The 14,591-nt window shown below is 35.6% G+C and overlaps 1 protein-coding gene across 10 annotated transcripts in view; it reads left to right on the top strand.

Annotated features, from left to right (window-relative positions):
- Positions 1 to 14,591, top strand: part of DNTT (DNA nucleotidylexotransferase) — a 164,871-nt gene that overhangs the window by 74,576 nt on the left and 75,704 nt on the right. For 9 of the 10 annotated variants that reach the window (XM_021400072.1, XM_021400071.1, XM_021400068.1 and 6 more), the window contains 3 exons: positions 2,506 to 2,585; positions 5,827 to 6,001; positions 11,897 to 12,025. In XM_021400072.1, the coding sequence (XP_021255747.1) occupies positions 2,512 to 2,585; positions 5,827 to 6,001; positions 11,897 to 12,025 (378 nt within the window). In that variant the 5' untranslated portion in view covers positions 2,506 to 2,511. Of the gene's footprint in view, positions 1 to 2,382; positions 2,586 to 5,826; positions 6,002 to 11,896; positions 12,026 to 14,591 lie in introns of those variants that run through there. The other variant, XM_021400062.1, reaches the window with a different exon arrangement.

The raw sequence follows: 14,591 nt of genomic DNA, 5'->3' as shown, positions 1-14,591 counted from the left end.
ATCATAAACAATGGGCACGCTTTTTTTCTCCACTGTATTTGCTCTTTCCCTAAAGCCTGTTCTACTCTCTGTGTTACTGAAAAAAATATTATAATGCAAGGTTGTAGGAGAGCAGATTATTCGCTCAGCTGGGATATGGAAATCCCGTTAATTTTAGAGGGTATGCTTAATAAAATTGTGTCACTGGCAGAGACATTTCCATGACATTATGCTGTGCTTATTAGACAAAGAAGACCTTTCTGCATTAGGTTCAAAGCCAGAAATTGATTTCCAAAGGAGCTGGATGCCTAACTGACTTTGATGATTTTGAAAACCTCAGTAGGCCTCTGTTTGCATCTTTTTTGCACCTAAATATCCTTGAAAATCTGGCTCAAGAGTTATAAGGATAACACAAAGGAATAATAACTTATGTTTTTCATGCCAGAAGGGTTTTACTGGCAATGAGCATCTTGATGTTACACTGGGGGAAATTAGATTTGCATGTTTGAGAGCACTGAATTAATTATAACATAAAATAAGACTTTGTTTAACATATGTGAAGAATCTGTTCTCAAATACGTTATTCCTTGTAGGGCTTAAGATAAAGTAAACTATTTTACCAAGCATAGGGAGGATGTAGATGGGAAATGGCCAGTGTTCAGTGGTTGATCAGTAGTCTAGAAAATAGACATGGAACAACCACAACAGATTGCTCAGCCTTAATGCCAAACCCATCACTACCAATTTATTTCCTTGCTGCTGTTCTTTTGCTTAAGCCTCTTAAAGTCTGCCTGTTCATTTTGTACTTCCTATGAAAATATCTCACATAATTTAAAAATAACCTTGAAGTGATTTATTTTTGACGATCTTAATGTTATGAACCAGAAAGAGAAATAGATATTTTTGGCTTCTGGGTTATCCTTAGGCAATGAGAGAAATGAATGGAATCTAGTCTATGTACAGAACTATGTGTATATTTTTTTCATGGCCTCAGGAAGACCTCAGAAGTGAAAGCTCTGTATTAATTTTTGATGGTTAGTTTCTATTCTGATGAAAATTATTTCTTTATATCAGTGGTAATACAGTTGAAACAACATGAGCTATGGGGCTGGGAAAATGTCAGTAATACTTTTTATAATTTAATTTTAAACTTGTGGCCATAATTGCAGGAAACAGGTTTTGAGTCATTTTTCCACAACTCAGGTTTTATATCCATCCATGATAAAATGACTGAAAATAAAGTTGATAGATCTGACTTAGGCAGGATTTTTCACCTTGCTTCCTCTCCTGAACATGAGCAATGAGAACTGCAAGATATAACATTTCTGACATATTCTGAAGGACTGGCAAAATCTAAAATCTCTGCTACTCTAAAAATAAAAATCCAACTTGACATAGAAATGGGGCTATTTACCACTGAAGTAGTTTTTGTGCTGAAATAGATGCACATACTGTAAACTTGGTTGTTTGCACTCAGTTTGCGCTGATGGAAATTCAGGGTCATATCTAAATGGATCCAACTTGATGAAGCATGTCTGCAATAAATTTTAGTGAAGTTTTCTGATGACCAATACCACACGTTCTAGAACAGGATGGTACATAGCCTCCATAATCTCCTTTGTATTTAGGAGGTCACTGGGTGCTTAAAAGCAGGAATTAATTTTCTCTACTGTACCTGCCACAGACAGCAATGCATTCTGAATCAGATAGTAGAAAGCAATGACAGCAGTGTGTGCAAAAGCTATATTTAAACTCATCTCTAATGCTTTGTCTTTAATTACCTTATTTTTAAAGCAGCAATTTATTTTATTGTAAATTTCATTTCAAAAGTTTATTATTTATTTGCTCTCCTAAGAGATTATTCTTTTTTATCCAAGACTTAATTACACAGATATAACAAGTGTACTGACTTGCATTCTAAAACATATTAGTATACTGTTATTAAGATGTATTTTAAGACGTAGCTTGTAAGGAATGATAACAAGAATTTCTTTATTAATATATTGAAAATCAGCGTACCCTGCAGTTTGGAAAAGTAAGGCTTGGAAAAACATTGAAAGCAGAAACTGATGGAATTGTGCAGTTAAATCAGCTGAAGATCTTGCTTGTTATTTTGAACAATTTTTTCAGTAAACAGTTTTTTTTTGGATAAAGCCTTCACAGATTAATGGCTATTTTAGGGAATGAAGCCATATTTTCACCTCTCTGGAGTAGTTCTGTGCAAGTCATCCTAGGTGGTAGAAAAGAGGTAATGTGCCTGCTTATGTAGCACTTGCTTTTGATTTCAGAGGGGAAACAAAGGAAAATGACTTCAATGGGTGGCAACATTAGATAACAGCTGCTGCTTGGCAGAAAGCTTGTTACTCTCCTTTTACCCAAGTGAAAGCACTTCTACCTTGTGCTATGGATAGGATCAGACCTCCAGCTGTAGTCTCCCAGAGGAAGAGGCAAAAGGAAATGCATTCCCCAAAACTTTCTTGCAGTTATGAAATAAAATTCAATAAGCTTGTCATTTTTATTATGCAGAGGAAGATGGGGATGACGAGAAGGACATTTTTGATGGAGCTGGCAAGAAGCAAAGGTTTCAGAGTAGAAAGTGAGCTAAGGTAGGAAAATGTTTATATTCTTAGAAATAACATGTAGTAATGTTGCTTAAAATATTTTAATGCAGTAAGTGCATTAATTCAAATGCCTGCAGTTGAAGTTTTTGCCTATGTATTTTGTGGATGTACTTTGCTCTTCCCACTGTGATGATGCTTCAGTTTTCAGTCTATATTACTAAAGCATGGTTCATTTCTGCTATCTTCTGGATAAGGAGTTAGCAGAACACAAACACTAGCAAAAATTCTTGGTTTTTATTTCTAAAATTCATGGTTTCAATTTATCTCAGGGCTGTCAGTTTTAATGTTTGCCCTTCTCAGTGTGCTGTTTCTTATGTGGAAAATAAAAAATGTAAAGTTTGAGCATGTGAATGTTTCTCATGGGATTTGTTTCTGTGCGTTTGTATAATTTCATGCAAACGATGAATAACGTCTCTACCTGATCTAAAGTAGCCACTGTTTATTTATAGGTTATTTTTATTCTAAATTTAATGGCCAATTCCTGAAATGAAAAATAAATATATGGGATGAAAAACGTGGTTGTTGTGGGGACATCTCTAGTATTCTATTGTCTGATCTTCCTCTGAGTAAAACATTTTTGCGAGGTTTGTAGTTACTGGCTCACACTTTGGTACAATTTCGGAGAGTGCTAGAGGAAAGGCCTAGGAATGAAACATCACAGGTGTTGCATTCCAGGGTGAAGATATAATCCAGTGGCAGATTTATATGGTGGTGCTTACATAAGCCCTACTCATTTTGAAGGAAGCCTTCCTCCAAATAGTACTTTTCATGAGCACTAGTTATGCAGTTTTCTGAAACCTGCATTGTTATGTAGGCTTTCTGAAAACTTGAAGGGAAACCAAGTATTGATCATATCTCTGCATCTGTTTGCATGTAGTATGCAATTAGATCTTTCCTACAAAAACTCATTTCCAGAGATTTTTCAGTCTCATCAGCTTTGAAAGACTGAAGAAGAAGGAAGGAAGAAATCATTTATAAAGTAAGATTCAAGTTGGTATTAAACAGAAATAGGCAATTAATGTCTGATACAAAATTAATTGAATTCTTGGGAAATAAAATGAACTGGGTTATTCTAAATTCTGCATTAGCAACCTGTTGGGGACTGAGTAGAGGGTTTATCTGGGCTGCTTTGACACAGAGTTATTTATTGCAAGTACTTAAGACTTTCTGTAAATTGTATGCAACTCAGGTGCTGTGTTTAATTTCACCGTAACTGCCTTCAGATAAAACAGAACTATTTAACTGTTGATTTTGTTTTTGGAAATGCAAGAGGAAATGCTAAATTTATTACATTCTGTGCCAAGAAGAAAGCACAGCTGTACAGGTACCAGAGGAAACTGGTGCACTTCAGCTGAGCAGCTGCTGCAAACATAGTGATGGCAAAGTTCCCAGATCTACAGCTCAGTACAAATACATTACATATGAATATTTTATATAAAATGAAATAAACCACAGGAAGCAGAAGTTCTATGTCTCTAACTGAATTTTTTTGTACTCAAGTAAGGGTATGACTGTTTAATTAACGTAGAACCTAGTAGGATTAAATAATAAAAATAATATTTGATAGAGAGTAACGCAATGTAGATCTGCTGTCTTTCAGATTAAAATACAGTGGGTGGAAGAGAGAAATATTTTGCTATGCTATGACATTTTTCTTCTTTCTAAAGCATAGTATAGTCAACAAATTATTTATTCCATTGGAGAGAGTTGTATGATAGTTTTCTGCGGTATGACTCTACAATTGTGGCTGGAGATTTAAGTAAGTTTGTGATTATTGGTGTGACTTGGGTTCACAGGGATAGACTAAAGCATTCTGTTGGTTTTCAGAATATAGTTTGCTTGGAATGGCTTTGCAGGCAACCTGTCTCTAGCAGTTAGCACAGGTTTTGTAGCTCTGTACTACAAGTCCATACTCACCAGCCATCTGCAGTGGTACTCTGTCTTCTTGGTGTGATTGATGGCTTAACTTCTCCAGGTGTTATGGAAGGGCTGCAAAACAATACATCGGGTCCACCCAGATTGGGCTCAAGGTCCCTTTGAAATTTCCTGTATGTGGGCAAAACTCGCTAGCATAGACTAGCAGGCTGATATGGAGTCCTGCAGGTGGAGGCTGTTGCTGTCAGGATAGTTATGTTCAAAGTGTAAGCTTATTTCTATAAAAACAAGGTCAAATAATGACACTGCTTGTCTGTATGTTTCCTCCAAGAACACTGGGAATCTCTTGCCTGTTATGAGTTAATTTTCAAACAGATTTCAGAGATATTGAGGTCCTACAAGTTACAAGTTTCTGGAGGGGATCGCCAGGATGTGCTCTCTTAAAATTTCCTACCAAATTAGTAGTTTTCTTAACTCCGTGAGGAACTTCAGCAGACTGGGTAGAAATTTACAGTTCACTCTAACTATGTTTGTAATTTTTTCATGAAACATGAACTTAGCCCCTGTCCATTCCTTCTTGGTAGAAGCTGCAGAACAGTGTCATTTTCATCATGAACTATGATGGGATTCTTTCCAAAGGTATTCTAAGACATCAAAATAAATTTAGTGTAAAAACCTTTGTGCTACTGTATTTTTAATCAATGTCCACATAACTGCTAGATAGTTTACTGAACAATAACTCAATCTGAAAATGTTATACTCCTTAAACTAGGATATCTGTTTTGTAAGAGACTGGCATCTTGGTAGTGAAGAAGTAGTCTTCAGACTGAGCACATAATTTGTAAGATTTAACTCAGTTACATGTTAAGAGCTTAATGCAAGTACATGAAATATAAATTTCAAAGAAAAATTACCAGCCGCAAAGCTTGAAAGAATGATTGTTAACAGCCTTTTTAATACTGTGTAAAGCTTTCCTTCATCGTTTGGAATCTTGAGAGGGAGGTTGTCAGGTACTGTAAAGAAGCCTTTTCATTATAATATTGCTTGTGCAAGCCAAATATTTTCAGAGTTGCAAAAAGATGTGTAATAAGATGGTATCTTACAGTAGTGCCTAAAGAAAGAAAATGCTGCACTTACAGGAGTTGTCAGGATAAAGTCTTTCCTCAAAGCAGACTCAGTAACTGGAATAGACATATTGTGATATGAAAATGCGTCTGCTTCCCACATCCTGAAATAAAATATATACAGTAATTTTCAGGAAATGCATGGTAGGTAAATATGGAAATAGCATTTTTGTAGCAGTATATGGCTGGATCCAGGAAGAAAACGACTTTTCTGTGTTTCTTGACAGTGACTCTGTCACTCATATTGTGGCTGAGAACAACTCTTACCCAGAGGTTCTGGACTGGCTGAAAGGACAGGCTGTGGGTGACAGCTCCAAATTTGAAATACTGGATATTTCCTGGCTCACAGCCTGCATGGAAGTGGGAAGACCAGTGGATTCAGAAATGAAGTATCGCCTTGTGGTAAGACAGATGTGAATGTAGTGTAAATGCAGTGTTGTTCAAAGTGAATGGCTGTGATTTACTGATTTATTTAACCTATATACATACACAATCGTATTGTGATACAATTTTAGAATTTAAATACATTTTTTTCATACAGTTATTTAAATGATTCACAGCATTAACAAGTTAAGAGGAAGACCTGCCATACCTTTCCTAACAGCCAAATATTGGTGTCTGGTAATGCTGATTTACTCGCTCTCACGTGTTACGAACTGAAATGTTATCCATCATTCCTGCAACAAGGGTGCTATTAAAGGAGAAATATCCATCCATGAAGTGCGTGCTTTGTTGTGGTACATGTGGCGTTTCCACAAATACTTTAACATCCCAGTAAATGTCCCTCTGAGAGGAATGTATTTTAATGGCCGCCTAGTAGAATACTTTGCATCTTCAAAATGATACAAAAATATGAAAACCTTTGCTCTTTGAAATGATCAGGTAACTGTAGTTGCTGAGGGACCTGTGAGGGCTGCAGAAGTTTGTGGACATACATATAAAAAGTTGGCACCATACAGTAAAATCATGATAAGAAATAAAGGTATCATTATATTGCATTATCTGTCAGTGTCAGCAGCAATTTAGAGGTCATTGCAAATCAGAGGCTGATTATTTGGCAGTGTTTGACCTAGACGTGTTGGATGACAACGCATTTTACTCTGGTCTGTATCTGACAAAACTGTGTTCTAATTTCTCAAACTGGAGTATAGTGTGAAGTGGTGATATGCAATATCCCCGGTATAGACTGTAAATAACAACCGTGTCCAATGATGCCCATGAATGCTGTGCACAGCGTGACAATAGCAGGTGCCACTGGGCCATGAAATAGGCCCTGTACTGTGCCAGGATGGCTGCCTTCCCCTGTCCTGCAAGCTCTTGAGTCTCACACTGATGAATTGGATGTGGACTGGCAAAGAAATTAATTCATGCATCAGAAGAGTTACAAGTCTGATCTAACACTCTCTGAAGTGAAGGATTCTTGCTGATTTTAGAGGGCCTAGATTAGGCTTCATGTGAATGATGACCCTGCTGCAAAGTAATAATGGGGACACCTGTGAATGCTGGAACAACAGAAGGATGCGCAGTGTGTATCTTCTTGTTAGGCATAGGATGCTTGAATATTAAGCAACAATATCCCACTGTTTTCTTCTCCATCCTTACCTTTTAAAGTATGAAATATGATTTACACTCTTCACCAATGAAAAATGTAGCTTCTGAATAGTTCTTCAGTCAGATTTAACTGGCAGAAACTATTCCCCAGGGTTTTCCACTTAAGAGTTACTGTTTACTAACACTTCAAAAATAAAGAATACATCAGATGGAGCTGTTGCTCTCAGATGCAGCATAATTCCATGACAGAGTACAATTTTATATTTGAAATCCTTCCAATAAAGTATTCTTGCAGTATATTTGCAATATTTCCAGTGAATCTGCTGAAGGGACGATATACGCGAGTAATTAACACAAAGCAGGAAAAAACCACAAAAACCTATGTAATTCCATAAAAAATCAGTTCATAAAAATACAAATATTGGTAATGCAAGAAGCAACTCTAAACAAGAAACAAATCCTAAAAATGAGCAAAATCTTTTGAATTTTGTTGAAAGTTTTACATCAGAATTTGAAAATAATCTAAAACACCTTGTTAAAAACCTATGGATTCAGGTTTCCCAGAAAATATCTATTTCCATTTTCAAATATCCTTTTCCCTTTGTCTCTCTCCAGAATGTCTCAAATTATACTAAAGCTTCTTTTTATTTTTAATTTAAATTAATAAGATAGATTTTCTTTTGTATAAAAATGTCCTTTTGGAATGCTGCAAGAGCAGACCATTGCTATACTTCAACACTTGCTCTGCAAGTACAGGTTTTTATTTTTATTGAAATATTAAGATTTAATGCTCATAAATGTAGAGTGCAGTAAGCAAGCTGATGACAGCTGTAATGTGAACTTTAAAACTATATAGTGGCTGCCAAGTAATAAACATCTTTGTAAAGCAATCAAGGAAGGAAAAGATTCTAGAATTTCAGCAAATTTAAAAATTTTAATATTGCAACATCATTGTGATGTTTTTCTCTGCCTTAAGATGAAAGGACTGAAGTAAATTTTAATTTTCTTTTTAAGTACCAAACTAAGTTTTTACGTAATTTAACTTAATTGGAGTTTCAGTGAAGACAAATTTGGTCCATTGTGTCAGTCTAGTGCAGAGTGAAATGAAAGTAAATTAACACACCTTTAACTCAGGCTATCATGAAGGTTTTGAAGTAAAAGAAAAGGACTGCTGTAAGTGAATGTCTTGGATGAAATTTCATTACAGGTAGGTTGAAGGTAAAAATTTCCATTAATATCAATAGCAACAAGATTTCATCTTTCAAGTTTTGTAGTAGCCTATTTGGAAGATGTTTTTCCTCCAGGACACTTGTTTTAATGCATTGTGAAGAAGAAATGTCCTTCTCCATGCAAAACAAGGGGAATGAAGTCAGTGTTACAGATCATTAACTAATATATTAATTATAATTGTCATTATAGTGCACCTTTATCTGATTGTGAATGATTGGAGAGATGCTCTGGTGTTAAAATGATTTATGTAGTATAAAAGGCTGGGTGACAAAATATAGCTTGGTCTGAGTCCTTGATGGTTCATTCAGTTACAGTTGACTTTTACAGTCAGTAGCCACCACTTAATTTCGCAAGCTGTGGAAGTGTGGTAGCTGGCCGTCTGCTTCAAAGAGAAATAAAAATATTTCTCTACTTGAGGATTGTCTTTATCACACTGAACAAAGAGAGATCTTCCCCACTGCAAGCAGATGGATATTCTGGTCAGTAACCTGAGAGGAGCAACAAAGGCTTTGTGAGGACATCCCAATATTAGAAAGTAGTGCTGCTTCCTGGATTATGGAAAAGAAGGAGTTAAGAGGGAAGCTTTCAGGTTGATTTAAAAAAAACAAACAAACCAAACCACCAATGGACAAACACACCAACCTCAGGAATAGTTCTATGCTATGACTGTCTCTTCGCCTTTTCCTCACTCAGAACCAAAAAGTTTGTTTTTATCTCTTCAGTTCATTATTATTTTCTTCTTTTTTTTTTTCCCTTTTCATTTCATTTGAAAGGCAAACAGACCTATTTCCTTAAACAAAGGATCTCCCTACCTATTAGGAAAAGGTACCACATATTCAATCCCCTGCTGTATCATGTGTCAGGCAGCTCACATTTAACGTTTTCCTGAGTGTCTCACTCTATTGCCCTGTGAAAGAGAAGAGGCTGTAACTAATGGAAGAAATCCTTCATACTGACAAGTTAGAGTTTCCCAGAAAATAAAAAGAAACTTAACAACTAGCTGCCTTCTCTTCATAAAATGCTGGATATCAGCAGACTTTATTATTTGATCAATGCTGTCTGGACTTCACAAAGCTGCTGACTGTTGAATAATGTGGCCTGACGCAGTCTGTAGCATCTGCACACCTTATTCACTACTGCTACGTTTTTCCTCTTTGTTATTTCTATTATACTTCAATAGTTTTGTGATTTTTTTTTAAATTGTCTTGGCAAAGGGCAAAGTAATCCCCATAAGATTAATTTTGCACCTAAGCCTCTCTGCTGTAAAAAATTAATGCTGACTTTCTTACTTCTGCCATGTGGGAAATGTCACTGTGCAGGAATGCCAGTGGCATCTACAGTTACAGCAGCCTGGACGTGGGGTGTAAGCACTGACTAGATCTAGGAAGCAAGCTGCCTGTGTGTTTGGATGTTTTTCAGTGGCTGGCCCTCTGTAATTTACCATAAATTTCTCTTTAGTATAATAGAGATATTTGAAAAAATACAAATGATTTTTAATGCTTGTGTTTTTCTTTTATATATCATACTACAAATTATTTTGAGGTAATGTGAGTTTCCAGAATTGCTTGTACTATGCTCCAGTTTACACTGGACTAAATTTTAGGATTGTCCGATAATCTGTACAAATGATATTCTCCCATCTGTTCTTCCCACTGATAAGCAATATATGTCCTATTTTGCTGATGATAGGAGATCATCTCTGTGGTTCTTGGGCAGGCATCAAAATATTCCCTACAAATCACATTAGAGCAATTACAGTTTGCTAGACATTTTTGCTGTTGATTTCTATCCTGTGTTTCTTCTATTCTTTATATAATCAAGACCTGCTAATTAGAAGCATAACCACTGCTGATTAAGAAAAATGCTTGGATATCTTTGCTAGGGCAGGTGCAGGATCTTCGTGCCAGTCTATCACCCTCTTAAATACATAGTTACTGCATTCATTTTTTAATTCTCAATTATTATTAGCCAGATAATGCTACATATAGGCCTATTCTTAGCTAGTGTGTCTAGATCTTAATGAAAATAACAGATTATTATATATTCCATTCAGTAAAATGCTGTTCAGTCTTTTCAGCTGGCACTGTCATTTAAAGCAGTGTATTAGCTGCAATCAATCAAAGTTTATATGATTTAAAATCAATTGTAAAGTATAATTCATTAAGGTGTGCAGGAGTGCATGAGTAGTGCTGTTGTTTCTGACCCAAACCCATTTTGGTTATTCCTGAGAGTGGTCTTACGCATAAAATAACTTCCTTCCTTTCAGCATATACTATGAAAGCTGCCATACAACTTCTTCTGCCACTCCTTCAGCTGTGCAAGCATGTGCCTTTTGTGTGTGTGTGTGAATACTATTATTTAACTGCTCTGAATCAAATACAAAGCCAATTTAGTGTGAAATTATATGTTGTGTGTGTAGAGGGTGCATGCACATATTTAAAGGTTTGCCTAGCACAGATGTTATCTTTATGCGTGCATTTCTTTTGATGAAGGGAAGAAAGGGGTCATCATTCAGTTGTTGGGGTGAACATTTTCTCAGTGTATCCGTGTGAATTTTTTTCTCATTGAACCATTTCCCTGTGGTTTTTGGATAATACAACGCAGTATATTTCTGACAGATCTACCAAATCTTTTTAGACAAAATGACAAATAGCAAAAAACCCACAGAAATGCTGAGAACTTTGGGAGTTTTCAAAATACTTGAGATTTGAGTACTTCTTCTGAAAGCAAAGGAATTAAAAGACTGGTCACATAAAGCATCAGAAAAGCTGCTGCCAGGTTGTCTTTTTCCAGTTGCTCACAGATCAGGACACATGCACACTGAGGACTCGTTTTCGCCAGTGGGGATGTGACTCTGCATATCCTGCCTTTCAGCAGAATTCCCTTCACACCTCACAACAGAGTCTCCTGAGGTGAATGGTCCACAGACTTTTTGTTGATACTGGTCTATTTTGCACAAAACACAGTTAGGAGAAAAGAGAATGAACGTGTTGGTGGCCTGGTGGTTAAAAAACCCTTCCATTGAAGATTTCACACCTGGCACCTTTTCTTTGTTCAGGTGAACACCTGAAAATAATGTCTGAGTTGGATCAATATGTCTTTTTGTCAACTACAGAATTTAGATGCAGATCAAAAAAGTCAATTATTTATCTTCATTTTTTTTCCTTCCGTGAGTAACATCCCTGATTTTATATCAAATCATCTAGTGTTTTCTGGAAAAACATTTCTTTTCTTTCAACCTTATCTACTTTTAAACTCTTGTAGTTTTTCAATTTTACTGCAGTAAATGGCAGCGCCATTGAAAACTCTCTGCAAGAACTGACCAGGAAAAATGAGAAGTTCAGGTAGTCAACAGAAAAATTTTAATGTCATTGGAGCTTAAGTGATACTAAATGCTTTCCCTAGGAAATTGGTAAGAACCTAATTATTCTGTAGCTGTATTAAAGGGTATATATTTCAGGCTCAATTAATGGTTTTTTTTTGGCATTTTAAGCTATTTGACTGTTTTCTTATTAGGAACAAGCAGAGCAGCATCCTTCTCTGAAAACACCTGAACTGGAAGTGTCATCATTTACTACAAGCAAGGTATCCCAGTACTCATGTCAAAGGAAGACAACATTAAGTAATCTCAACAAGAAATTCACAGTAAGTCATATTTCATCCATGAAGGAAAACAAACTGAGATAAATAAAATAATTAATACATCCATACTATCTAGGTATATCTCTATATATACATACTATATCTATCTCATCAAATTCATGAGTTAAGAAGCACAATCATAGCAATAAAAAAAAGTAATAAATCTGCCATATTTAAATTAAAATTGAATGCTAGCTTAGTTTCATTCTTTGGGTATTGCTGAAAACATTGGGAATGTTTAAATATGCAAGTAGCTTGTAAATGCATATATATTTATTTTAAAACAAATGATAGAATAACATTCTGAAAATATCTTTTGGTCGTGCATTTTATTTCACAAGATGGAAGTGGTGATAAGCAAATTTTGCTTTTGGTCAATGGTACTTCGTAATTTCTTTGTTCCTTTCTCTTTTACCCGAGTATTCAGTAATTCCAAGGGTATGCTTCAGATTTCCACAGTTACTTAATTATGAAAACAGACTGGTATAATTACTTTTACATGACAAAAACAAAAAGTACATTGTTCATTTAAATAGATACCTTACTAACTGTAGTATATCTTATTTAATGCTCTTATCATTACACAGTTCAGTAGGCATGAAGAGCCTGAGTCATATGGTCTAAATTCCTCTTAAGTTATGGTGTGTAATGGCTCCTCTTGACTGTGTCTAAGCAGTTGGTGATGACTAGTCAATAGGAAACATTTGTCACAGAGTCCCCAATGTAATTTAGTCTGAATAAATCTGGCATATATTTCAACTATAATAGGAAACTCTTCTTCATCTCCCTAAGTTTTATTATTTATTTTGTTATTATTTATAACTGTCATGCTAGATTTTGTGTGTGACTATAAATACATACAAGTTATACAAATTAATGTTATTTGTAAGATAACATCAGATAACGAGAAAAAAAAAAGGTTACAATGTAAATATTATGAACCCTGGGAATTCAGAACTAACACTAAATCTAGGAGTAATTCCAAAATGTCTTGATCTGCAATGCACAGTTTAAAATTAACCTGAATTTTACTTTGTGGTGATTCTTTGAAATAATCGTCAAGTATACCAATTATATAATAGCGCTTATGATGCCCAAGTAGACAAAACTGTTTCATTAAAAAATTTCCCTTTTTGAGCAACTTGATCAGAATGTGATCCTGCTTTGATCACGAGTTTGGACTAGAACTCTAGTGAGGTCCCACTCAACTCCAATGATTCCAACATTACCAAAACTGCTGCCAGTGATTACTGTGTCTTGCCTCCTGCTGAAAAGACAAGGTTGGGTATTACTGTTATTGTTTAACCTTCTGAAAGTAGTAATTCCTTTTCACTGTTTACAAAAATCAAATTCATGCTGCTGTAAGGGAAGATGTAAAATGGCCTAAAAATTCTCTAAAATATGGCATTCGTGATGAGGTAAAAGTGCCTTATTTCAACACTTGCCTAAAACAACGGAATGTGGTAGTCCTTTTGAAAGTGAATGGCTCTTTGCTGAAGTTTCTGTAATAGGACATTATTTGTCAGTCCATTCAGAAGGTAAAAAATATGATTGTGATGAATAATGACCACGTACAGTGGCTACTCCTAGAAGAAGCGAAGGTGTAGCGATATTTCTGGAAAATGGCATTCCTTTTATGATGATACATTTAAAAATTAAGAGAACAGATATTAAAAATAAAATTTACTTGCAAGTTCTTACATTATTTTTCAGTTTTCAGATAGTGGGTACTGTAACTCTGGGGAATATGTGGCTTGTCTTTAAGTTGTTGAATTCCTGAAATTAGTCCAAGATTCACGTCAAACTTCAGTGGAAAATTGTGATAAGAGCAACAGATTTATTGAGTGGTTTCTGTTATGCTTGTGTTTCAGCAGAAAGGCAGTCCCAAAATTACTTCCAGGTTTATCATTGCAGCAGCCTTTATGTCAGATTATAACTTGTATTTGATGAATAAATTTAGCTTAACACGTTAGGAGGACTGCATTTCAATAATTAAAAAGCTGAGACTCCCTTCAGATATCCTAGATGTCAAACATTTCTGAATCTGGGTAGAAATCAGGTTTTGTAGTGACAAAGATGGCTGTTTTTCATTCTTCTACTTTGAGAGAAACTGCTCTGAGTTCATGTAGTATTTTATTTTTGAAGGTGGCACTGAACAAGTTGATAATGCCTAACTACCTGTCTAGCACCTGCATCTTGAAAGTCACAGTGTAACTCATTAGGACTGTTGCACTATTTCGTCACCAGCAAAGCTTGTAATGACAACTGAAGGCCTAGGAGTTTATGGGCTGCAAGAGACTGCCCATTCCCTGGAGACCTGCCAGTTTGTCTGCATAATGTCGCAGGATATTGGCTTCCATTTTTGCTGTTGTTTTGTGGATTTTGTATTAGACCTGTAATTCATATTCTTGAGTAGAATTGTTCCAAAAGATTTTTCAGTGGAAGCTCTTAGCAAATGCACTGAAGCATTGGTATAATTCACTTGTGTATGCTGTGGACAGCCAACCATTAAATGACAGATTTTTCCTGGCTCAGTGCTGTACATCCCAAAAATTAGATCCACTCAGTC

Source organism: Numida meleagris, chromosome 5, assembly GCF_002078875.1.
Source record: "Numida meleagris isolate 19003 breed g44 Domestic line chromosome 5, NumMel1.0, whole genome shotgun sequence".
NCBI classification, from domain to species: domain Eukaryota; kingdom Metazoa; phylum Chordata; class Aves; order Galliformes; family Numididae; genus Numida; species Numida meleagris.
Note: the sequence above shows the minus strand (reverse complement) of the source record. Positions and strands in the feature narration are given on the sequence as shown.